The 27,917-nt window shown below is 38.6% G+C and overlaps 1 protein-coding gene across 2 annotated transcripts in view; it reads right to left on the bottom strand.

The window, feature by feature from the left end:
- Positions 1-23,552, bottom strand: part of LOC117993273 (fibrillin-2-like) — a 44,439-nt gene extending 20,887 nt beyond the window's left edge. Inside the window, exons 1-11 of one of the 2 annotated variants that reach the window (XM_034981028.2) lie at positions 23,280-23,552; positions 17,927-18,104; positions 6,927-7,005; positions 6,550-6,684; positions 6,182-6,254; positions 4,907-5,071; positions 4,410-4,619; positions 3,804-3,953; positions 3,514-3,619; positions 3,205-3,266; positions 2,736-2,864 (exon numbers count right to left, since the gene is read on the bottom strand). In XM_034981028.2, coding sequence (XP_034836919.1) covers positions 2,736-2,864; positions 3,205-3,266; positions 3,514-3,619; positions 3,804-3,953; positions 4,410-4,619; positions 4,907-5,071; positions 6,182-6,254; positions 6,550-6,684; positions 6,927-7,005; positions 17,927-18,104; positions 23,280-23,340 — 1,348 coding nt within the window. In that variant the 5' untranslated portion in view covers positions 23,341-23,552. Of the gene's footprint in view, positions 1-2,735; positions 2,865-3,204; positions 3,267-3,513; positions 3,620-3,803; positions 3,954-4,409; positions 4,620-4,906; positions 5,072-6,076; positions 6,255-6,549; positions 6,685-6,926; positions 7,006-17,926; positions 18,105-23,279 lie in introns of both variants that reach the window. The other variant, XM_034981026.2, reaches the window with a different exon arrangement.
- Between the last annotated feature and the right edge of the window lie 4,365 nt (positions 23,553-27,917).

Below are 27,917 nucleotides of genomic sequence, written 5' to 3'. Positions count from 1 at the left end.
AAGGAAGTCGTCTAGGTAGACTAGCACTCGACATTCCTTCGCATGCAAGGTTTCCGCAACCGAGCATGTTACAGGTGGGGCGCTGCCGCCAGACCCAAAAATTAGACAGGTTGTCCAACTTTTGTTGTAGAAAGCTACGAACCGGTATGACAAATCAGACGGGATAGTTTTGTTTCACAAATTTGTTTCGTTCTCGAGGGTCGAAAATCAGACGCATCGATCCAACGTTTTCCTTCCGCAGAAAAAGCTCGGAGATAAAACTGGGCATTTCCTTGTGAACCACAACCACTTCTACTAGTTTTGGTCCAGTAATTCTTGTGTCATTTAAGTCGTGACAGGTGACCAGGTTGCATGTTGCATTATTTGTTTTGTGGGCATTACCGGGGGTAGTTTCTTGTATTAGGGTATTCGAAATACCGTAATTGACATTTACAAAAACTGTTTGCACCAAAAGCTTGCCAACGATATTAGAATGTCATTACATAACCTGTAACATATTGTGTTGGATAGGTTTTTCGATTGTAGGCATTTATAGCTGTAATATTTATAAATATGGGCCACCAGGGGATTGCATAAACGCAGTGAGTGTTGCTTTATCCAAAAAGAACCTCGTCACTATTGTTAAAAGCCAATCCGGTATTTGACAACTAGTCAAATCAGTATCCTATAAAGCGTTAAAACACACGCTCAGCACGCGAGGCCCCATGAAACACTGGCATGTGACGTCACAATGATTTGACGTACTTTTCCAGCTTAATCAATAATTTAAAATGGTTATCACACCCAAAACTAACAAAGGGTGCGGACCTCACATATCAGATATGTGAGGTCCGAGAGGCTTCCAGTGGAAGACCCTCCATTCAGCCATCACTGAGAAACCATTCACTTTTGACATATGCAAATACCGTATCCAAAATTTCCTTAGAGTATTTAAAATAAACATCTCCATGAAAATTCTGTCTGATATTCATCTCCTGCGCCTTACATAATATATTATGCTATACATTCGCCTGTTACCCAAACAATTTGTAAAGTTTGTTCTGATAATTTTTAAGACAAAGATGATTTTCTGAATGTTATTTATTTATTTAACCATCTTTATTGCTAATCATTATATTCAAAAGAATAAAAATGCAGGAGATACTTAGACCAAAGGGCGACTTTATCATCTGAATGTTTCAGTCATTTATTAAAGGGGGTATCTGGATTCTTAACTGAGTTCTGTTTGGTATAATAAAGCATTGGTGGTAACGGCCATGATGTCCTCAGTGGGGCCAAATAAGTGTTAGCTATTGTTTAGTGAGTACAGTTCTCCGTTATTTTCAGTTTACGAAACCCCTTTAAATGAGCAATTTAACCAATGTCTTGTTATAACCAACATCTCGCCACGTGGGCGAGATAAAATGTTATCATTCGATTCACTGGCGTAAAATTTAAATTGCACTCAATTAACTTTGTACATAAAATAAATAGATTCAATAACCGATTATAGGTAACCATTGGGACTTTTCCTCGCCAAAATTTGTATTCCATTTGTTTAATTTGGTTTCTCAATTAGCATCTCATTTGCATTAGATACACAATATGGTAAATGCATTATAAGATATGTAAGAAAACTCACCTGGTTGTATAACGCATCGATCCGAGGATCGATCGTTACCTGGTAATTTCTCGCCGTTTCTCTCGGGAGTCACTCTCAATCCTGCTCGTTGCTTGAATCGCTGCTGGATGTCGAGGTATCCCCTTTTTCAAGAGCCCTCTCAGGCACCAATAAGCGCGAAACACCAGATCGATTAGCTTACGTAGCCTATCGACATTGTTCGCGCACGTGGGGTCCAACCAAAATGTCCCCACGGTAATATTACGAAATAATAAGAAAATATATATCATGATCACCGTATTATCACATTTATTGCACTTATTGAAAATAATTTTTTTGCAAAGGAAGACGGATTAACGATATAATTTTAGATTCGACGCGCACGCGGCGAAAGTACACAACGCTATGACATCCAAGATGGCAGCGGCTCACTGCCTTGCTGGGTGAGACACTAGCGCCCCTATATCCGGTAAGGTAAACTACATTATTGCATAGGAATATACATGTTTATGGATGAAGCGCGCATATATGCGGTGAGTACATAATTGCTTCTTCATACATAAATGCTGTATGTTTTCCGGAGGCACATCAATACGCAAATATGTACATTTTCATATTCCACGGGACGACAGTCCTAGCTCCGACACGACAGGAAGAAAATCAGGAGCAAGACCAGTGGCTTTACTTACTCTCCGTAGCACGTGAGTTAAATACTGTCGACCAACAACGGCCTGCTATTAGAATTTTTTGACGGAAAACACATTTAACTTTTATGGCGCAACTCGGGTCCCAACTTGGGATCGTATGATCCGCACCTGAATAAGCACAAATGAAGCTTATAGGCATTATACAAATATGATTGGTAAATATTGTCATCTTCAACAGATATTGGTAAAATATAGATATAGCTCTTGCATTTCACGAGGACAAGTGGCTCATGCAATGCTTGTGTTTAAGTCGTATCGGTATAAGTAAGGTACAGTAAATGTGTGCATTTGCGAGCGCTTGCTCGCGACTGATTGGTCCGACATGCACGCACACTTACGCAATGTCCGTGTATACGACGTAACTACAAGTAAGGTTCACTCACCTTCGTGAATTGCAAGAACTATATGAGTTTCTACAAAATACTGACCGACACAAGATCCAGATGTGGAGTCTAGTTCAAATCCATTTTTACACCGGCACTCGTGTCCGCCATATGTGTTGATGCAGTTTTGAAACTGATCGCATAAGTGACTACCTTCACGACACTCGTCGATATCTGAAAGGTTGACCGTTGATTGTTATTCCTGTAAGTTTTCATGTCACAAAGATGGTTAAAAGCTTTTCTTTCTTACACGACTGCCCAAAAAAGTAGTGTACCTATTGATTTCAGGGTATGTGGATTTCTTAATTCTACCATAACTTCCAAATGCCTGAAAATATGTGGATGCATGTGATATCGCTAGAATTCTTACATTATCTTGAGTGAATAAACAGTGTTAAATTAAATGAAAAAGTCAAATGCGGCTGTATAGCGTACCGATAGCATCATTTTTAAATGTGTTTTTTTTTACCAGGACAGTTGTGTTTTTTACTTACAATTTGTTTTTTATTTTTACCTTCACAAATGGTTCCTCCTGGCCGAACTCTTGTACCTTCTTGGCACTTCTTTGTTGCTAATCTACAACATACAGATTGTTTACGTCAACGATGTTACAGCAATTTTTGTATTACCTTTTCTGATTCAAAATCCTGCAGAACTGAATTTGTAACTAACTTGAATATTTTTTCTAACACATCATTCTAAGTTAACCTTACAATATTTACAGATAATTTTATAGACGAGTAAGTAAATAGTAGCTTACAATTTCCTTTCGTAAGCCAAAAAAACTTTAGGCATTCAGAGTAAAAAGATATTGATACATTACTTTGGTAAAGTGCTTATCTTGGACTTGCAGTTGTACGCCCCTGGTAAGTTGATGCACACCTCGTTCCGCTTGCACACCTCTGAACTTTGTTCACATTCATCGATATCTAGATACACAACATGGAAACTTTCAGGCAAACATAAAATTAGTAAACTAGTCTTTATTAGTCTAAAGTTTACCTATGTAAGAATTTTATCGCGATCAAAATTGTACAGTCATTAGATTAGGCTATTGTAACATTTTTAATAAATGTTTTAAAAAAATAAGATTTTGATTTTACAAGTAGGTACCTTCGCAAATTCCAGTAGCAATATTGACCTTGAAGCCAGGAGCGCATCGTTTGGAGACGTGGTCCTGGCAAAAATAGTTGCCGTGCGTATTGATACAGTACTGCGATAGTCGCTGGCAGTCGTCCAACCGTTCCTCGCACTCGTCGATGTCTGTGGAGGAGATTCAGCGATGATTGATTGTGTCATCGAGAACCTAATTGCCTTTATTTGTTAAGATTTTTATTATCAGATAATGTTGCTGTTATTGAAGGCAAAAATAAGCAACTCATTACAATGCCACGTGGAAACCAACAAATTTAACTTTTCTCAGGCTTATTCCAGGTCAGCATAGATTTTCCAGAGACCACATTGTCATTTACGATAAGTATTGTCTTGTAGTCTCTTAATATAACTTTTTTTGTATGTATGTTTCAGATTTTTTACTACAATCAAACTTTGGCACACCACTTTGGGGGTCTCATAAATTAAATTAATTGCAGTCCATTCAAGATAGTGGTAGATTTGGATAACAGTAGTAAGTATTTGCTTAAAATCTTAGAAATTACAAAGTTCTAAATGGGCTAACTCGTAGAACTAAAGACACTAGAACTTTCGATTTAAGATTACCCAGGCATTCATCATCTGGACCAGCTCGAAATCCCGGTGGACAAATATCATTCTTCATAGTAGATATAGTAACACCAGTCTCCGTGGTGGTTGCTCCAGTGTCTTCAGTGTAAGGCTTGCCGGGCTTGCCACCGCATTTGTAACCACCTATAGTGTTCTCGCAAAGATATTTTGGGCATAGAGGTCTCGGTGAACGGCATTCGTTGATATCTGAAAAAAATTATTCAAAATTAATTAGTATTGTACGTATTTGTACAAATATGGTAGAGCAGTCACGAATCTACATATTTCAAATGTAATATTGGTTTGAAATGTTTTCCTACCGCCAAGAAGTTTGAATTTTATTTCTTATCAATTCTTCATTTTATTTAGCAAGAGAAAGACCGAGAATGATCGGTTTTTTGATTTATATAAGTTTTTCTTCATATTTTCACTTGAAAAACTTGTTAAATATACAGAATGAACTTCTATAGTTTTTGGTAAATAAATATTCTTACCATCACAGACTTGATTGATAACGTTTCGTTTAAACCCAGGTGGACAGCTGAGGCTAACGTCCCTCTTCTTGAGTGGAACACATTTAAATGAACCCCCAGTGTTATGACAAACTGTGTCCTCCTTCGTGCAGAGATCATCTAAGGACTCGGCACATTCATTGATATCTGGAAAAGTAATTACTTAAACTTATGATCATGATTACTCAATAAGTATTATGATATTTTCATCACATGCGAATATAGAAAACTGTTTATTAGACTTCGATGGTAATGGCGATTTGTGGTGTGGGGAAAAACAGATTTTCCTCAATGATAATGGGTTTCTGAATAATTCTGACGATCTATTAGGCAATATTATGTGACGTTATAATAATATTATAACGTCAGTGGCATCTCACACAGACAGCCATATTATCAGCGTCTGACTGAGTTTAACATGACCTCTCTTCGAAATAGGCGCGAAATAAAGAAATTTGTATTTGTAAAATACTTGACTTGTGCTTTCTACATAAAATATTACGAAATAAAGTTAAATGTAGTAACCTTCTCAATCGAATATCCTTATCTGTTCCACATAGACACTCCCGTAGTTTTATATCACCAAAAATCTTCCATATACCTTTCACCAAATCTCATCTAGGAAATCAAGCCCCAGTTATGCGTATATGTGCAAATTTTAACGAAAATCAAAAAAGATACCTGGCATCGATATATTTCATGACTCAGCTACTGCATTCAAAAAAAAGCTCTTATAATTTTACGGTGGGTTCATCTCCTAAGTAACTTAGTTATTTGTTTAGTTAAGTAGTTAGTTAAGTTCTTTTTATTTGTCTAGATATTTTGCAAATGCTGTGTACACATTTTATAGATACATTTATCAGCCTGTGTTTGTTTATAAGTGTCGTAGTTTGTGTTAAATTAATGTATTGTGTGTGTTCCTCATAAATAAAATAAAAATAAAATAAAATATTATCTCGATCAATCCCGAACTATCGATGTTCTTCCGATTAACTTAACATATTAATTAATTTACATTAACGTAATTTATCATTTATCTAGTAGGAATGAATAGTTTGTTCAACAGCAGCTCTAAAACCCAGTTGTTAGTACCCTCATTATCAGTCAGAATTCGTTGGAGACAACAAACAACCATTGTAATATAAAAGTTACCTTTACAAGACTTTCTATCTGCCTGTAGTCTAAAGCCGTCCCGGCACCGGCATTGCACCTTGCCATCGTCATCGGTACAAATGTGGTCACAAGAATTTGCCTTACATTTCTCTTTCGGCTTGTCTGTCGTAATTGTTTCGGCTTTCTTTTTTGTAGTTGTCTCTACTTCTACAGCATCCTGAAAAATATAATGGGCACATTCACTATCGGATATCTTTACACTTTAGAGTAGTTTTTGTCTATTTTTAAGGCAATTTTTTCAGTACTACTCTTTGAGGATATAATAATATACCTACATATAATTTTTTTTATTCTTATCTACTTCAAGTGTATCTAAAATCAACAATGTTGTATACATAGATGATTAATATATTGAAGGACAGATTCCTGTAAGTAGGTACCTACATTGTTTAGTGTTCAAAGAAATTCGTTTCGTCCGCTAGTGAACTATAGTACAAGTTTTATCGTCATACCATGCAGCATTTGTAAAAGGCGTTTTGTCTCAATGCACTGGTGGGACTGTAGTAGTCTTCTGATAGGCTTCCACATCCTCCAGCACCTTCAGATTCGCCGGTTATTCTTCCAAACGTGCATTCATCGCAACACGTCTGCAAATCATACAAAATTGTATTTAATTTCTTATACCCAAAACTAACTGCAAACAACGGATTTTAATCAAGAACAGGTTTTCTATTAACTCTAATAATTATTGACACAATTAATGTAAAAAAAATCGTCTAGTAGCCTGACAAACAGTCTTGGATACTATATATTTTGTGTCTTGGAAGTTGGTAGATCTGTTACCTAGCCCAGTATCTCTCTCTAATATGACTTCACCAATGGACTTTACCTTTCCAATGGCGCTGTTAGGTGACATGCATCGTTTCAGGAGTGCCAACTTCATACCCGTAGCGCATTCTTCTTTCTGCCTCAAAAATAAAAACACACTTACTACTTAAAATACTACAATTAAATCAAAATAAACAGATACAACACTGCACGCAAAATAGGTGTGGATCAGTTAGGAATTCTAAAGTTTACAAAGCCCAAGGAATCTAGTTATGAAAAGTTTGCGAAATCTTCAAAAGTGAGGTAGGTACTTACAAGTTCATGATACAAATAGGTATTACCTACTCGTATTATAAACTAATGATTTTAAGTTTATTTCGTGGTTCAACGACGTTTTAATGCATATAACGGGCACATACCACGACTTATTTGATGGTTTTATTTGCCGATATATCTACCCAATCGCACGGGTCGTGGTCACGACGGGACTGCAGCGCTGCGAGAGATGAAGCACAGACTACAGTGTATATAGGGAGATGAAGTTCAAGTTGTCATGGGCAGTAACGAACTACCCTCTTACTCATATTATGACGGTTTTACATTACAATAAAACCGATATTATGTGCCGAGAGGGAAAACATACAGCATTTATGTATGAAGAAGCAATTATGTACTCACCGCATATATGCGCGCTTCATCCATAAACATGTATATTCCTATGCAATAATGTAGTTTACCTTACCGGATATAGGGGCGCTAGTGTCTCACCCAGCAAGGCAGTGAGCCGCTGCCATCTTGGATGTCATAGTCTTCACCAGGAAGAAGTTCCTGCAATGCTGTATGTTTTCCCTCTCGGCACATAATATCGGTTTTATTGTAATGTAAAACCGTCATATTGATGTGCCTCCGGAAAACATACAGCATTTATGTATGAAGACGTGTTTGTTATCTGCTGGTGAAATGTATTACCCACAACGCTATGATGAATCAAAGGGAGTTAATCTGTCAATTGAATAACAAAAATATTAATCGTTAAGTTAGATCATATAACCACGTCCCCTTCATTCATTGTCACCTATTAAAGTTATTGTTATTTCTAACCAGGGTTAATAAGTTAAAATATAATGTCTAAAAGACAAACAATTTAAATGATTTATGTCTGTAATTTTGATAAGGATTACTAAAACTCAAACCGGACCATATAATGATTATATTGAAAAATAAGCTTCAGTTATTTTGAGATCTCCTCCGGGCAATAATGATTTCAACAAGAGTGTCTGGTAATCTCTAGTTACCACGAGATACGAGTATATCGTCCATTGATTGGTTATCTGTCCCCAAAGAAACTACTGTTGATCCACTGATGAATCCCTGGGGATACAGGAATGCTGCCACATTGCTTAAGAACTGAACTGTTCCAGTGATCTATTACAGTACGTGATGCGGCTTCAGTTTCATTACAGTTGGTGATAAAAAGATTACAATATATTTAAATTCTTAACTTCATTCTGCTTGACCTATTTTCCTGTGTCAAAGACATACATGTAGTACTACTGTAGTATACTAGTACATTAATAGAGAATTATGTTTTCTGTTATACTATTATGTTTTGAAAGTGTCCATCCGTATTTATGTTAAGAGTGAGTGTCAGTCTTTGGGCCAAATAAAGTATATAATATATTTTTCCCGGTGACACAGACTTTCAGTTGTCAACCCTTCGTTCCAGGGCAACAATTGTCCATATAGGTTCGTCTAGATATCTCGGGAAGTGTGTGCTTAAATGAGAGCTTCTGTAGTTAGCGCTTGAGCTCTACCTTAAGGTCCTGTATGATAAATGGTTTAGTAATTTTGAGTTTAGCCACGTCAATAATTGCCTAGTGTCCACATGTGGATCATAGAAAATTAACCGCCACCAGGTTTCGCACCAGTTTAACCATTTTTGATGTCTGGTAGGTAGGTAGGACAAAAATTGCTTCCAACAAGCACCTGTTCTTTACTTCTCGTATAGACTACTCCTTTATTTGGGCACCCATCCTCAATTTTTTCAGCTTCCGTGTAAATGTCTGGTGGACACTGTAATGTCGTGACATCTATCAGAGTCCCTGATAGGTTCTATAGTTCATTTGAGCTCTGCTTTCAAATCTTGAAGCCCAAAGGTCTTTCACGTGCCACATTTAAGTACACCCCAGCTGCACTTGTTCAAGTAAGTCAGTACTTTTGGCAATTAGTTTGGAGAAGAAAACACCCATGCTAAATTGATGTCTCAATGACCTGTTGAAAGCATCTATAACTTGCTGATCAATCTTTGCAGTCGATAAAGACATCACACCATCTTTATTCCCTACTACAGTAATCTGTTGTGCTGCAACCAAATCGATCTCGGACGGCGCTTGAGGGAAAAGATGACACTCTGTGGGAGGTTTTCCTCGTGACAGCCTTGAGCCAATAATGTAATCTGTTATGTGCGGGAGTTCGATTGTTAGAATCAGTAAAACCCACGACTTTGTTCATTAAAATGAACGTTAGAACGAACGAGTGAGTGAACGAATGAGTGTTCGATTGAACTAAGACTTGCGATTTTTACAGAGTTCTTGTGCTGTCTTCAATTGCCACTATAACTGCATAAAGTTCCTTCTATTGCTGTGCTATCATTTTTGATGCACTCACCAAGTTTCTGGCATTAATTTCCCGTTTAATTGGGCACTAAAAGCCAATCAGAGGCATTATTCGCCAAGCAGTGGATGGCAGGTTTTAGGTGTACATATTGGCAGCCTGAGACATGTGGTTCCGCGCCGCCATGTCATTCCCTGTTCCACGATTGTGGATTCAGCAGTCTAAAACATATTATCGAAACGTTTGAGGCGTATTTGGATCTGATCAGAATGTAGTCTGCTTCTGGGAGTTACTAAACTGGCGAAGTCTGACTGTCCTAGCAACCGTTGCATTTCGTGAAGAGTGATTTCAGATATTTTCAGTAATAATTCTCTCAAAGGTCTCGTTGATAGTTTTTTACTCTTTATTATGGGCAAGAACATTGAATTTTCTTATAGTCTGCCAACGAATACCCAGGTATTGTAGGTCTTGTGTGAGTGTTAGAATTGACTTTTAGTAATTGATCCCGATGTTGCTTAACTTCGGTGATCGGACGAGAACCGGTGTCTTCAACATGGTATGGACGTTGGCTTTTGGTAATTGATCCCCCTGCCCCGAAGTTCCAAGGACCTCACGCTTCCGCAGCGTGAAGGAATAACCTGGATTGGTCTTAGTTGACCAGAATTGCCAGCCCAGAAGTTCCAAGTGCCTCACGGCTTCCGCAGCCTGAAGACATAACTTGGATTGGTCTTGATTGACCAGAAGGAAGTCGTCTAGGTAGACTAGCACTCGACATTCCTTCGCATGCAAGGTTTCCGCAACCGAGCATGTTACAGATGGGGCGCTGCCGCCAGACCCAAAAATTAGACAGGTTGTCCAACTTTTGTTGTAGAAAGCTACGAACCGGTATGACAAATCAGACGGGATAGTTTTGTTTCACAAATTTGTTTCGTTCTCGAGGGTCGAAAATCAGACGCATCGATCCAACGTTTTCCTTCCGCAGAAAAAGCTCGGAGATAAAACTGGGCATTTCCTTGTGAACCACTTCTACTAGTTTTGGTCCAGTAATTCTTGTGTCATTTAAGTCGTGACAGGTGACCAGGTTGCATGTTGCATTATTTGTTTTGTGGGCATTACCGGGGGTAGTTTCTTGTATTAGGGTATTCGAAATACCGTAATTGACATTTACAAAAACTGTTTGCACCAAAAGCTTGCCAACGATATTAGAATGTCATTACATAACCTGTAACATATTGTGTTGGATAGGTTTTTCGATTGTAGGCATTTATAGCTGTAATATTTATAAATATGGGCCACCAGGGGATTGCATAAACGCAGTGAGTGTTGCTTTATCCAAAAAGAACCTCGTCACTATTGTTAAAAGCCAATCCGGTATTTGACAACTAGTCAAATCAGTATCCTATAAAGCGTTAAAACACACGCTCAGCACGCGAGGCCCCATGAAACACTGGCATGTGACGTCACAATGATTTGACGTACTTTTCCAGCTTAATCAATAATTTAAAATGGTTATCACACCCAAAACTAACAAAGGGTGCGGACCTCACATATCAGATATGTGAGGTCCGAGAGGCTTCCAGTGGAAGACCCTCCATTCAGCCATCACTGAGAAACCATTCACTTTTGACATATGCAAATACCGTATCCAAAATTTCCTTAGAGTATTTAAAATAAACATCTCCATGAAAATTCTGTCTGATATTCATCTCCTGCGCCTTACATAATATATTATGCTATACATTCGCCTGTTACCCAAACAATTTGTAAAGTTTGTTCTGATAATTTTTAAGACAAAGATGATTTGCTGAATGTTATTTATTTATTTAACCATTTTTATTGCTAATCATTATATTCAAAAGAATAAAAATGCAGGAGATACTTAGACCAAAGGGCGACTTTATCATCTGAATGTTTCAGTCATTTATTAAAGGGGGTATCTGGATTCTTAACTGAGTTCTGTTTGGTATAATAAAGCATTGGTGGTAACGGCCATGATGTCCTCAGTGGGGCCAAATAAGTGTTAGCTATTGTTTAGTGAGTACAGTTCTCCGTTATTTTTAGTTTACGAAACCCCTTTAAATGAGCAATTTAACCAATGTCTTGTTATAACCAACATCTCGCCACGTGGGCGAGATAAAATGTTATCATTCGATTCACTGGCGTAAAATTTAAATTGCACTCAATTAACTTTGTACATAAAATAAATAGATTCAATAACCGATTATAGGTAACCATTGGGACTTTTCCTCGCCAAAATTTGTATTAAAGAAACCTAGATCCAGATTTAGATTTCGGTGTCGGTGTCGACACGTTCGTCAACCAAATCGCCATTTGTTTAATTTGGTTTCTCAATTAGCATCTCATTTGCATTAGATACACAATATGGTAAATGCATTATAAGATATGTAAGAAAACTCACCTGGTTGTATAACGCATCGATCCGAGGATCGATCGTTACCTGGTAATTTCTCGCCGTTTCTCTCGGGAGTCACTCTCAATCCTGCTCGTTGCTTGAATCGCTGCTGGATGTCGAGGTATCCCCTTTTTCAAGAGCCCTCTCAGGCACCAATAAGCGCGAAACACCAGATCGATTAGCTTACGTAGCCTATCGACATTGTTCGCGCACGTGGGGTCCAACCAAAATGTCCCCACGGTAATATTACGAAATAATAAGAAAATATATATCATGATCACCGTATTATCACATTTATTGCACTTATTGAAAATAATTTTTTTGCAAAGGAAGACGGATTAACGATATAATTTTAGATTCGACGCGCACGCGGCGAAAGTACACAACGCTATGACATCCAAGATGGCAGCGGCTCACTGCCTTGCTGGGTGAGACACTAGCGCCCCTATATCCGGTAAGGTAAACTACATTATTGCATAGGAATATACATGTTTATGGATGAAGCGCGCATATATGCGGTGAGTACATAATTGCTTCTTCATACATAAATGCTGTATGTTTTCCGGAGGCACATCAATGTTTGAATTTAAAAAAGTCGAGTATCTATGTAATAGTCTTTGGCAATCGCTGGCTCAAACATGCAGATTAATATAACGGTTTTACATAACAATAAAACCGATATTATGTGCCGAGAGGGAAAACATACAGCATTTATGTATGAAGAAGCAGTTATGCACTCACCGCATATATGCGCGCTCTATACACAAACAATGTAGTTCACCTTACCGTATATAGGGGCGCTAGTGTCTCACCCAGCAAGGTAGCAGGCCGCTGCCATCTTGGATGTCATAGTCTTCACCAGGAAGAAGTTCCTGCAATGCTGTATGTTTTCCCTCTCGGCACATAATATCGGTTTTATTGTTATGTAAAACCGTTATATTGATGTGCCTCCGGTAAAACATACAGCATTTATGTATGAAGACGTGTTTGTTATCTGCTGGTGAAATGTATTACCCACAACGCTATGATGAATCAAAGGGAGTTAATCTGTCAATTGAATAATATAAAAATATTAATCGTTAAGTTAGATCAAATAACCACGTCCCCTTCATTCATTGTCACATATTAAAGTTATTGTTATTTCTAACCAGGGTTAATAAGTTAAAATATAATGTCTAAAAGACAAACAATTTAAGTGATTTATGTCTGTAATTTTGATAAAGATTACTAAAACTCAAACCGGACCATATAATGATTATATTGAAAAATAAGCTTCACTTATTTTTAGGTCGCCTCAGGGCATTAATGATTTCAACAAGAATGTCTGGTAATCTCCAGTTACCACGAGATACGAGTATATCGTCCATTGATTGGTTATCTGTCCCCAAAGAAGCTACTGCTGTTCCACTGATGAATCCCTGGGGATGCAGGAATGCTGCCACATTGCTTAAGAACTGAACTGTTCCAGTGATCTATTACAGTACGTGATGCGGCTTCAGTTTCATTACCGTTGGTGATAAAAAGATTACAATATATCTAAATTCTTAACTTCATTCTGCTTGACCGTATCACACTTTTCTGTATCAAAGACTTGACTAGTACATTAATAGAGCATTATGTTTTCTGTTATGTTATTGTTTTGAAAGTGTCCATCCGTATTGATGTTAAGAGTAAGTGTCAGTCTTTGGGCCAAATAAAGTATATAATATATTTTTCCCGGTGGCACAGACTTTCAGTCGTGTACCCTTCGTTCCGTGGCAACAAGTGTCCATGTAGGTTCGACTAGATATCTCGAGAAGTGTGTACTTAAATGAGAGCTTCTGAAGTTAGCGCTTGAGCTCTACCTTAAGGTCCTGTATGATAAATGGTTTAGTAATTTTGAGTTTAGCCACGTCGATAATTGCCTAGTAGCCACATATGGATCATACAAAGTTAACCGCCACCAGGTTTCGCACCAGTTTAACCTTTTTTTTTTTTTTTTTTTTTTTTTTTTTTTTTTTTGACGTCTGGTAGGTAGGTAGGACAAAAATTGCTTCCAACAAACGCCTGTTCTTTACTTCTCGTATAGACCACTCCTTTATTTAGGCACCCATCCCAAATTTTTCAGCTTCCGGGTAAATGTCTGGCGGACACTGTAATGTCGTGACATCTATCAGAGTCCCTGATAGGTTCTATAGTTCATTTGAGCTCTGCTTTCAAATCTTGAAGCCCAAATCCACGTGCCACATTTAAGTGCACCCCAGCTACACTTGTTCAAGTAGGTCAGTACTTTTGGCAATTCGTTTGGAGAAGAAAACACCCATGCTAAATTCATGTCTCAACGATCTATTGAAAGCATCTATAACTTGCTGATCAATCTTTGCAGTCGATAAAGACATCACACCATCTTTATTCCCTACTACAATAATCTGTTGTGCTACAACCAAATCGATCTCTGACGTCGCTTGAGGGAAAAGATGCTCTGTGGGAGATTTTCCTCGTGACAGCCTTGAGCCAATAATGTAATCTGTTATGTGCGGGAGTTCCGATTGTTAGAATCAGTGAAACCCACGACTTTGTTCATTAAAATGAACGTTAGAAGGAACGAGTGAGTGAACGAATGAGTGTTCGATTGAACCAAGACTTGCGATTTTTTTGCCGAGTCCTTGTGCTGTCTTCAATTTCCACTATAACTGCATAAAGTTCCTTCTTTTGCTGTGCTATCATTTTTGATGCGCTTACCAAGTTTCTGGCATTAATATCCCGTTTAATTGGGCACTAAAAGCCAATCAGAGGCATTATTCGCCAAGCAGTAGATGGCAGGTTTTAGGTGTACATATTGGCAGCCTGAGACATGTGGCTCCACGCTGCCATGTCATTCCCTGTTCCACGATTGTGGATTCAGCAGTCTAAAACATATTATCAAACTGGCAAAGTCTGACTGTTCTAGCAACCGTTGCATGTCGTGAAGAGTGATGCGACTTTTCAGTAATAATTCTCTCAAAGGTCTCGTTGATAGTTTTTACTCTTTATTATGGGCAAGAACATTGAATTTTCTTATAGTCTGCCAACGAATACCCAGGTATTGTAGGTCTTCTGCGAGTGTTAGAATTGACTTTTAGTAATTGATCCCAATGTTGCTTAACATCGGTGATCGGTTGAAAACCGGTGTCTTCAACATGGTATGGACCTTGGCTTTTGGTAATGGATCCCCCTGCCCCGAAGTTCCAAGGACCTCACGCTTCCGCAGCGTGAAGGCATAACTTGGATTGGTCTTGGTTGACCAGAATTGCCAGCCCAGAAGTTCCAAGTGCCTCACGGCTTCCGCAGCCTGCAGACATAACCTGGATTGGTCTTGGTTGACCAGAATTGCCAGCCTAGAAGTTCCAAGTGCCTCACGGCTTCCGCAGCCTGAAGACATAACTTGGATTGGTCTTGATTGACCAGAAGGAAGTCGTCTAGGTAGACTAGCACTCGACATTCCTTCGCATGCAAGGTTTCCGCAACCAAGCATGTTACAGGTGGGGCGCTGCCGCCAGACCCAAAAATTGGACAGGTTGTCCAACTTTAGAGTCCAGGTTGTAGAAAGCTACGAACCGGTATGACAAATCAGACGGGATAGTTTTACTTCACAAATTTGTTTCGTTCTCGAGGGTCGAAAATCAGACGGATCGATCCAACGCTTTCCTTCCGCAGAAAAAGCTCGGAGATAAAACTGGGCATTTCCTTGTGAACCACTTTTATTAGTTTTGGTCCAGCAATTCTTGTGTCATTTAAGTCATGACAGGTGACCAGGTTGCATGTTGCATTATTTGTTTTGTGGGCATTACCGGGGGTAGTTTCTTGTATTAGGGTATTCTAAATCCCGTTATTAACATTTACAAAACTGTTTGCACCAAAAGCTTGCCAACGATATTAGAATGTCATTACATAACTGTAACATGTGTTGGATAGGTTTTTCAATTATAGGCATTTATAGCTGTAATATTTATAAATATGGGTCACCAGGGGATTGCATAAACGCAGTGAGTGTTGCTTTATCCAAAAAGAACCGCGTCACTATTGTTAAAAGCCAATCCGGTATTTGACAACTAGTCAAATCAGTATGCTATAAAGCGTTAAAACACACGCTCAGCACGCGAGGCCCCATGAAACACTGGCATGTGACGTCACAATGATTTGACGTACTTTTCTAGTTTAATCAATAATTTAAAATGGTTATCACACCCAAAACTAACAAAGGGCGCGGGCCTCACATATACTGGAAGACCGTCCATTCAACAATCACTGAGAAACCATTCACTTTTGACATATGCAAATACCGTATTCAATACTTTAATCCAAAATTTCCTTAAAGTATTTAAAATAAACATCTCCATGAAAGTTCTGTCTGATATTCATCTCCTGCGCCTTACATAATATATTATGCTATACATTCGCCTGTTGCCCAAACAATTTGTAAAGTTTGTTCTGATAATTTTTAAGACAAAGATGATTTGCTGAATTTTATTTATTTATTTAAACATCTTTATTGCTAATCATTATATTCAAAAGAATAAAAATGCAGGAGATGTTTAGAACAAAGGGCGACTTTATCATCTGAATGTTTCAGTAATTTATTAAAGCGGGTCTCTGGATTCTTAACTGAGTTCTCTTTGGTATAATAAAGCATTGGTGGTAACGGCCATGATGTCCTCAGTGGGGCCAAATAAATGTTAGCTATTTTTTAGTGAGTACATTTCTCCGTTATTTTCAGTTTACGAAACCCCTTTTAAATCAGCAATTTAACCAATGTCTTCAATTTAACCAACATCTCACCACGTGGTGGGCGAGATAAAATGTTATCATCCAATTAACTGGCGTAAAATTTAAATTGCACTCAATTAACTTTGTACATAAAATAAATAAATTCAATAAGCGATTATAGGTAACCATTAGGACTTTTTCTAGCCAAAATTTGTATTAAAGAAATCTAGATCCAGATTTAGATTTTGGTGTCGACACGTTCGTCAAACAAATGGCCATTTGTTTAAATTGGTTTCTCAATTAGCATCTCATTTGCATTAGATACCTAATATGGAAGATGCATTATGAAATATGTAAGAAAACTCACCGGGTTGTATAACGCATCGATCCGAGGATCGATCGTTACCTGGTAATTTCTCGCCGTTTCTCTCGGGAGTCACTCTCAATCCTGCTCGTTGCTTGAATCGCTGCTGGATGTCGAGGTATCCCCTTTTTCAAGAGCCCTCTCAGGCACCAATAAGCGCGAAACACCAGATCGATTAGCTTTCGTAGCCTATCGACATCGTTCGCGCACGTGGGGTCCAACCAAAATTTCCCCACGATAATATTACGAAATAATAAGAAAATATATATCGTGATCACCGTATTATCACATTTATTGCACTTATTGAAAATAATTTTTTGCAAAGGAAGACGGATTAACGATATAATTTTAGATTCGACGCGCACGCGGCGAAAGTACACAACGCTATGACATCCAAGATGGCAGCGGCCTGCTACCTTGCTGGGTGAGACACTAGCGCCCCTATATACGGTAAGGTGAACTACATTGTTTGTGTATAGAGCGCGCATATATGCGGTGAGTGCATAACTGCTTCTTCATACATAAATGCTGTATGTTTTACCGGAGGCACATCAATCGAGCATTTAAAACGTTCGTTGGTATATAAAACTGATCGGGTGAACATCAATTAGCCCACTTCATCATCATCAGCATTATCAACCGATAGACATTCACTCATTCACTGATGGATGTTTCTTGGAGTCTTGTAGGGACTTCCACACGCCACGGTCTTACGCCACCTGAATCCAGGGGTCCCTGCGACTCGTTTAATGTTATCTGTCCTGTCAGTCAGGGATCTTCCAACGCAGCGCTTTCCAGTGCGAGATCGCTATTTTAGCACCTTGGAACCTCAACATCTATCAGTTTTTTGAACTATGTGCCCTGCTCATTGCCACTTCAGGTCCGCAACGCGTTGAGCTATGTCAGTCACTCTGGTACCATTTCATACAAATAAGAAAATACTTACTCCATCTGCTTCTTGCAGCAGTTCTTTCCAGCTGACAGACACATTTCAGTCTGTTCCGGCTCGATGTCGTCCGGCACATCCATGCTTGAACAGGATGTGGTGGTCGACATGACTGCGAAGCTTTCCCCGTGGTAGCAGCATGACTCTGTTAAGTCTGCTAGTTCTTCTGACGATAAACCTGCGTGAGTAAAAGTTGCAATGAAGATTAGCTTGATATCATCTGAAATAGGCTGAGTTGTTCGAAGGAAATTCAAAGATTTCAGTGGAAATAAGACTATGGAATTCTTAGTTTTGAAGCGATGGCATGTTTTGAGCTTGGCATGCTTGGCATGAGTCGGGCATGTTTTGCAAAGAGAGGACGTAACATTCAAGGCCTTGGTCAAGGCAGAAACCAAAGCCAGGGGACATGGCAAACAACTAAGTAACTGCTGCAGCCCTAAGTTCCATGGGGGAATAAAAGGACTCCATTATCTAGGAAAATTAGTTTGTTTCGAACGACAGGTTAGTCTTGTGGTAAATACTCTATATACATACCTATAGTACGTGACAGGTCGAGATAGTAATCAGGGTGGGGACGCCCCGCACACCCTCACAGCCCCCGCGCTCATCCGATGCGGGATAGCGTGGGTGACGTGCGGGTGTGCGGGGCGTCTCCCCCGCCTCATACCCCGATTGCCATCACGACCTGTCGCGTACCATAAGTATGTAGTTAGTGGCCAGAGTATGTAGATCAAGGTCAGTAATGTCCAAGTTTTCTGTAAAATTTTATGAACCTCACTTATGGAAGGCACAGGGAAGGGTTTTTCGAGAGAAAATTCGGATACAGCCAACCACCACTTCCACTGACTTATGGTCAGTTTGATGACAAAAGAGGCCTTCGTCCAATAGTGGAATCTTGCAATCTTGTGGCAGAGATAGGCTGTTTTGATTAGTCTATAAAGTAATCTATTTAGATACCTAGTTAGATGTCTGTAAGTGCTGGGAAGCAGTAGTTACCATAATACGTACTTGTGTTTAGTTTTAAATGTTTACAGAAACCATAAATATTATTTTCGTAACTAGGTCACCACTCACCACCGCCAGTTAACAAATTATACGTAATGTACATTGATGTTGTTTTTGTTGAGAGAAAGATCCCATCCTTCCTATACATTCCTACATTCCTATTAGGTACGTAGAAAATGTGGATGTAGCATCATCATCAGCTGTTCCTGATATTAAGTGTATTCTCGGCGCCGTAGGTGAGCCAAGATTATCCAATATACTTACTTTAATAATTCTAGATTCCTAAGTACCTCTATAACTAACTGTATTAATATAAATATCATTTATTTGCACGATTTCAGGTACAGTGATGGTGTTACAGTGGTTTATGGTCTACAATCCGTCATACAATGGGCATGCAAAAGTTATTTTTCTTAAGTTTAACTGCTGCTAGACTTTAGTGTTAGACACTGAGTTAGCGAATCAGTAGGCAGGTGAAGGAAGCCCTTGACACTCGCATCTACTGTGCTTATCAAACGATGGAGAACAGGCTGCATTGGATTAATATCATTAAGGGTATGTTATCAGAAAGGAACCAGGAATGAGCGTTGCAAAAAGCATTTGGATAAAGGGTTGTCATTACCAGATTTAAAGAGGTCTTTGATGATAATAAAAATTATTAGTTATGAACCCAATAATTAGCAATGTGTTATTAGCTCGTTACTCATTAGGAAGCAATCTGTAAATTCTGTAGGTAATTAATTATGGTGTTTATCCCGGTATCGACTCGAGTGCATCATCATTCCTCATTACCTACAACTTACAAGTGAGGACGAAGAGGTCATCGAGATTATCTGCTCGCGTAAACAAATTGATAGCTGGGCCTCTATTGATAGGTAGGTACAGTCAAAGGCCAAAACTCGTTTAGCACCTTAATGATCAAATTCACTTGTACTACACGGCATCATTGTGCGCACATCTGGCGTTTTTATAGAAAAAGGTCATGTGCGATTGTTTTTTTTTTCATTCAATAGTTTTGCGAAATTGCTACTCGAATTCTGAGGCTGGCCGTACCTACCTATCTGTTAGTTCGATGGATTGAATTGTCAAAAGCCGACTTCGCAAGTCGAGTTTCGGTGTCTGAGGGCCGAAGTCCTCTGCTTTAACGATCTTTTTATTTTGTTTGAATAAGCCCTTTCGAAATTTTGGTTTAAACTTATTTTACCAATTCATTTAGCTTTTTCCTGCAACTTCGGCGTCATATAATTCGTAGCCTACCTACTTATATTAGGTGTAGCACTCGTAGCTAGTAGCTATCTAATAAATAATCTATTAAGTAATAAAAAAATTCAGAATCGAATTATTAGAGAGTATATCCCCTACATCGAAACTTACAACTATTTCTCTTTAAATAATAAGTAGGTAGGTAGTAGGTACCTATGTAGTTAAAATTCACAAACACAAACTGGGTGGTCTGAAACCAGTAACCACCTAATTTGCAGTTAGGTACTTTTAAACACGTTTTGCGATATACGTTGGTACATGTCAGTGTCCGAATCCTTGCTCGTCAGTGTAATTCGACACCCAGCGAAACAGAATGTGACTAATGTACTTATTATTGTCTAGGAAATTCAATATACTCCTTGGCGATCACGTGAACCCATACTAGGGTACAGGTCGATATGGCAATCGGGGAGGAAACGCCCCGCACACCCGAATACCCAGGGGCTAACCCGGTGCGAGCGAGTGCGGGTAACGTGCGAGTGTGCGGGGCGGGAGGGCCCCATAGCCATCTCAACCTGTCGCGTACTATAGTCGGCCTATCTGAGATGATACAAGTAAATTACGAACACATTACATGAAGTGTGACATAATTATTGTTTATCTGTGTATTTATGTATCTTGTTTCTGTTTGTGGCATCGAAGCGCTCAAACGAATGGACCGATTTGAATGCGGTTTCTTTTATTCAAAAGCGTGTTTAATTGAGATAGGTCATACTTCTTAGCTACGAGTATCAATATAATTAATATATTGCGAAGAAAACGCTGACTGACTGACTGACTCACTGATCTATCAACGCTCAGCTCAAACTATTGGACGGATCGGGCTGAAATTTGGATGCAGATAGCCATTATGACGTAGACGTCCGCTAAGAAAGGATTTTTGAAAATTGACCCCTAAGGGGGTAAAATAGAAGTTTAAAATATTTGTAGTTCACGCGGACGAAGTCGCGAGCATGAGCTAGTATAATATAATTTTTTTTATTTATTCATTTATACTTTATTGCACACAACAACAACACAAGTAAACATAGTAAAAACATACAAGGATCTTAATCTAATAGCCGTAGCATGCAAATATGTTCAACCATTTGAGGAGTTCTGCAGCTGTTATCTCAGCGGGAGGCTACAAATTGGTAGACCTCTTAGAAAAGACAAGAAAGAAAGAAATAAATAAAAATGAAAAGTATATAAGTACGAGAGGAAGAAAAAGAATATTAATTATTATATAATGGTAAGCTGATTGAGTCTAAGTAGGATCCAGACTCTACCTATACAAACTATGTATGTACAGAGGAATTGCATAAGTAGGTACATTATTACCGCAGACTTCCACATAATTAGATCGCGTTGTTTGAAGGAGGAACTCTAGTTTTTTTGACGGAAATTATTTCCTAAGGGTTTACATAATGAGAGAAAGTCAAGAGATCATCAGTACACTTATTATAAATGCGTTTGTGATAGCGATAGCGAAAGTGTGTTTGTTTTTTGGTTTGTTGTTTTGTTGGTTTGTCCTTCAATCACGTCGCAACGGTGCAACGGATTGACGTGATTTTTTTGTCTGGGTATAGATAAAGACCTGGAGAGTGGCATAGGCATCCCGTAAAATCCAAGAGTTCCCACGGGATTTAAAAAAAACCTAATTCCACGCGAACGAAGTCGCGGGTATCAGCTAGTGATGAATAAGGTTGGAATAATTGCTTAGGTACCGAGGTAGGTACATAATGTTATGTATGATAGGGAGTCTATGCTAGTTGTAACGGTGTCTAGCTATCTAGGTACTTACTATATTTTCACGGGCGCGGGCGGCGGTATAATTTTTATTTGACGAAAACAAAATATGTTTCCTACGGAATGCCCAAAAATCCTATCTCTATCACGAATGATCCCTATTGTTTTTATATAATTACTAGCTGATGCCCACGACTTCGTCCGCGTGGATTTACATTTTTCAAAATCCCACGGGAACTCTTTGATTTTCCAGGATAAAAAGTAGCCTATGCGTCAATCCAGGGTATAATCTATGTCCATTGCAAATTTCATCCAAATCCGTTCAGCCGTTTTTGCGTGATGGAGTAACAAACATCCAAACATCCACACTTTCACATTTATAATATTAGTAGGATAATATTCTTAGAACATAATATCCGGCCATAAGTTTTTTATTAGCTTTTTGAGGTTCAATTTATAATGAAACTAGATGATGCCCACGACTTCGTCCGCGTGGATTTATGTTTTTTAAATCCCGTGCGAACTCTTTGATTTTCCGGAATAAAAAGTATCCTATATTGTCCTTCCTCGGGATGTAAGCTAGCTCTGTAATATAATAATATTATAAACGCGAAAGTGTTTGCCTGTGTGTTTGTTTGCTGGCTTCTCACGGCCCATCCCTTTCACCGATTTTGTCGAAATTTGGTACAGAGATAGCTTGTATCCCAGAGAAGGGCATTATATGACAAATCAAAAAAATCCCAAGTGATTTTTAAAAAACCTAAATCACACCGAAGAAGTCGCGGGAATCATCTATTTGGTACAGAGATAACTCGCATGTCGAAGACGGATATACAGGCCTAAGTATAAAAGTAGCATAAGGAGGTAACTTATGCTACATTTTATTCCGGAAAGTCTCGGAGTTCCTACGGGATATTTAAAAGCTGTGATAGCGTAGTGGTTAGGACGTCCGCCTTCTAATCAGAGGTCGGGGGTTCGATCCCGGGCACGCACCTCTAACTTTTCGGAGTTCTGTGCGTTTTAAGTAATTAAATATATCTTGCTTTAACGGTGAAGGAAAACATCGTGAGGAAACCACCTTCTCCATAATGTTCTCAAAGGTATGTAAAGTCTACCAATCTGCACATGGCCAGCGTGGTAGACTATGGCCAAACCCTTCTCACTCTGAGAGGAGACCCGTGCTCTGTAGTGAGCGGGCGATGGGTTGATCATGATGATGATGATTTAAAAAACCGAAATCGCACGCACCCTCTAGTAGGTAGATATAAGTACATGTTTATGATGAGTCACTTCTTTATTAATAAAACCCAAACTTATTTATTCAGTTGGTCCCGAAAATTTCGAAACCGTTACTTACCGTTGACGAGATTCCTCACAACAAGACACAACACTAATTTCGTCACTATTAAAAACTTCATTTTTGTTTTCTTAATTTATCTGTTCTTTATTAAAAATGCCCCACAAAGTTAGCACTTGCACAAAATTCCAAGCGTCGTAAAAGAGTACAAAAGTATCGGAACCATTTTATACTTGAACTTTGAAATTAAGTAAGTTGGTTCAAGACGCGTTGTCTTCTTGGAACCTAAGTCGGTAGTGATGATAGTCGGGTCAAGTAATGTACTGATAACGTTCTGCGCATGTCATCTAAGTGCGGCTGGGGTCACACTATGGCACTATTCGGTATTTTTAAACTACCTAAGTAATAATAACTAGGTACTTACTACTAAGTAGGTATGTACTTGAGACAGCAGGTTTGACGACCTACCTGGCGCAGTGGTAAGCGCTGTTGTTTAATTAGTGGGAGGTCCCGGGTTCTATTCCCGGCAGGGGTTTGGAATTTTATAATTTCTAAATTTCTGGTATGGTCTGGTGGCAGGCTTCAGCCGTGTCTAGTTACCTTACCGGTAAAGCCCTGCCGCCAAGCAATTTACCATTCCGGTACGATACCGTATAAAACCAAAGGGGTCTGGGTTTGTGGTTGACACACGCACAAGTCTAAAGCGTGTGTCAACCACAGGTTTATTAAAAAACTACCATGTATCCCTTCCAGGTTGGCCCGCTTCCATCTTAGACTGCATCATCACTTACCACCAGATGAGATTGCAGTCGAGGGCTAACTTGTATCTGAATAAAAAACCGGCCAAGTGCGAGTCAGGCTCGCGCAATGAGGATTTACAACCGTATTTTTTCGACAATTTGCACGATAATTCAAAAACTATGATGCATAAAAATCAATAAAAATCTGTTTTAGAATGCACAGGTGAAGACCTTTCATATGATACCCCACTTGATATAGTCACTCACTTCGAAAGTTGAAAATACTAATTATTAGTTCATGACCACAATTTAATTTTTTTTTGTGTGATCTAACCCTAAATTCACGGTTTTCAGATTTTTCTCCAAATGTCAGCTATAAGATCTACCTACCTGCGAAATTTCATGATTCTAGGTCAAAGGGAAGTACCCTGTAGGTTTCTTGACAGACAGACGGACAGACAGACAGACAGACAGACAGACAGACAACAAAGTGATCCTATAAGGGTTCCGTTTTTCCTTTTGAGTTACGGAACCCTAAAAAAACGTATTGTGCGGAGATTTCTCAGTCTAGAGACTGGAGTCATGAGTCCTGTCCACCAGCAACTTTAGTTTTACCCCATTTCTAGCGAAACATTCATTCTTTGTATTTTTAGAAACCACTCCATCCATACACAGAACCTTATAATAATTTACTAGCGTTCTGGTTACACTCTGTATATCTACAGCTTTTCTACAACGACAAAACATTACATTACAAGAAAACATCAACATTTTACGACGCGTTTGGCATTTCCATGGGCATTTCCCGCTCCAAAGCAACGACATTTGGTATGGAAATGCTGCCACGCTAGATGGTCATTACCATTCTATTGCGATGGTAATGAGGCGTCGGACATGGTTCTAGGTTTTCCCGAGGCAAACTGCATCATATAAGGGATGACAATGACATAATAACAGAAATAATGATATAATTGAAACATGTTAATTATATTAAATTAGAATCAGCACCGAATAGAGGAGAACAATTAAAATAGAGTTGTCTGTTATACTTACTTAAATGGCTACACATTAAATCTTAATGTTTGGAGTAATTAATTACTTATGGACTTATATGAAATGCTATATACCTACTTATATTTTGAAGACTGACTCTGCCTGGCACTACGTATGAGCCCCATCGAGTAAATCTAGAAATAAGATTTTCTAACATGGTTCAGATCTATCTGAAAACTCCAGCTTAGCGTATCAACACACTGAAAAAGCAGTAGGTAGGTAGATACACCAAGAGATTAACAGCCGTACCTACTCGTCACTTAACCGTTACTTAAGTTTAGTTAAAACGAGATAGAGCTATATATCTCTCACATAAATCTGTCTTGTTTTAACTCAATCTTAAGTAACGATTAGCGACTCTGAGTACGGCTGTTAATGCCGCGTAGAAACTAATGTGTACCATACATAAACAGGTAGGTACAGTTATAAATAGTCTACCTCCAAGACCCATAAAACATTACCTCAGTACTAGAGTCATATCGCACAGCATTATAGGTACGAAAAGGGGTCATTGATATGAAGCTGGAATCACGCCAAAGAACTATATAAAGCTATTGGCAAAAATACATTATATCTACTAAAGCAGGAAACATGATGTAAGTAGGTAGGTAGTCGTTAGATCTATGCAGATTCAGGAAATACTGGGCACAGGCAGAGGCGGATTGAATGTCAAGAGCGCCAAGCACCTCATAGGCGCCCCTCTAACAGCCACATTAAAATTTTTTACTAACTTCGAAAGAACGAGGAATCGTCTCATTGCATAGCTGGTAATTGGTCATTATATTTATTTACGTGAACAAGTGAAGAACATCACGTCATGACACTTTGCTAAATAGGCTAGTTGACAATTTTTTTAAGTTGGTCTTAAATGGTTAATGTGGCTAATTCCGTTGTACACAATCTCTAAATTAAACTAAAATGATACGTCTAAATCTATTGCTATCCCTTTCATAATGTTGCTTGCAGAAGAGGATAGCACTAGATTTAAACCTGTTAATTTAGTTTGGGTTTAGAAAGTGTGTACAAGAGAATTGGCCCCATTATTTGTCCTATTAGATCAAAAAAATTAACACTATATTTTTTTGCGCCCTAAAAACCGTAAAACTTTAATTTAAAAACATATTTTTCTTAGACAGGTGAAAACACTGTCGGCCATGTTTGGCCCATAGATTATCTGTGCTCTGACGTCATGCATTTGTAAACAACAGCATAACCTCCCAAAGTTTAATAAACATGACTTCTATACTAGTTTACATGAAAAATATAGTAATTATCGTTATTGTATCATCCGAGAATGTAAAAAACGCATCGATAAAGACCACAGGAAAGTTGTGGATTAGAGTGCCCAGTGAAATAAATATACGTAACACACGAAGACTTGCTTAAAGGGATCCTATATGACAAAGACTTCAACCCAAATTTATTTTTGCAAAGATCAGTTTGTTGTAAGTCTTACTTAATAACTTATTCAATTTATAAAGAGAAAGCGATATTTTTTTACGTTTACTATGAGTTTTTAGAAATATATAAAAACTAGCTTATGCTCGTGACTTCGCCCGCGTGGACTTCATAAATTTCAAACCCCCATTTAACCCACTCAGGGGTGGAATTTCAAAAAATCCTTTCCTAGTGGATACCTTCTCTTTACCTACAAAGAACACACCCACCAAATTTCATGTATCTAGGACCAGCTGTTTAGATGTTTAGGCTGTGCGTTGATATATAAGTTAGTAAGGACTTTAAATTTTATATATATCGATACTACGTTAGTCCCCGCGTGACATATGGATGACATTTCTTTGTTTACATATTTAATGACGTCACATCATGGCTGACAGCGTTTTCTGCGTTTCAAATAAAAATAAAAAATGTATTTTTTTAAATTAGTTTTATATATCCATCCTGCGTTTTTAAAAATTGTTATTGATATATTTCGTTGTCTTAAGCAAAATACTATAATAAATAATCATTTATTGGACGAAATTAGATATGAGTCAAGTAGCCTATTAAAGAAAGGCAGTTTCGGTCACTCCAAGATAATATTACTTAGTAGGGATAATTAGGTAGGCCAGGTAATGGAACTCTACATGATGCCTAGTGCCTAGTATGCCTTAGGGCTAATCCGCCTCTGGACACAGGTCTCTTGTAGGGACTTCCACACCTTCCACATACAGCAGATCCCTGCGGCTCGTTTGATATCGTCTGTCCGCAAAGTGGGGCGGGTCATCCAACGCTACGTTTTCCGTAGCGAGGTTGCCATTCTAGCATCTTGAGACACCAATGTCTATCAGTTTTTCGATGTGCCCATTGTCACTTCAGTTTCGCAACTATAATAATAATAAATCTTTTTTTTTTAATTTGCACCAAAAACATTTCGTTCCAAAAAAAAGTAAAATACAATTTTGCCTAACATTACCCTCGATCCCCAAACTAGGTTAACTCGTTGAACTATGTCGGCTACTCTGGTTCTCCTACAAATCTCTGCATTTCTGATTTGATAACGTCGAGAAACTCCTATAGGCTATATAGGTAGATAGCAGCGGGATTGTCAAATACAATATTGGCAAAACAATAAAATTATATTAAATTAATAGGAGATATTCGCGCGGCTCGCTCAAGCGGTTATCAGCGAACTTGACCCACTGGCCTCTCCTACCAGCTACTAGCTAGTGTCGTCTACAATATTCCAACACTATTATTAGATTGTTTCAAACACTATAGTGTTTGAAACAATCTAACCTAGTCCACATCGGGTCCACAGCGGGCTAACCTGGAAGGGGAATACATCACTTGCTTTAGCTGTGAACGAAAATATCGTGAGGAAGCCCGCATCCTGAGAGTTCTCCATAATGATCTCAAAGGTGTGTGAAGTTTGCTAATCCGCACTGAGAAAGCGTGGTAGACT

The sequence above is a fragment of the Maniola hyperantus genome, chromosome 23 (assembly GCF_902806685.2).
Source record: "Maniola hyperantus chromosome 23, iAphHyp1.2, whole genome shotgun sequence".
Classification (NCBI taxonomy): domain Eukaryota; kingdom Metazoa; phylum Arthropoda; class Insecta; order Lepidoptera; family Nymphalidae; genus Maniola; species Maniola hyperantus.
The sequence above is the reverse complement of the archived record's forward strand: the minus strand, read 5'-3'. Positions and strand labels throughout refer to the sequence as shown.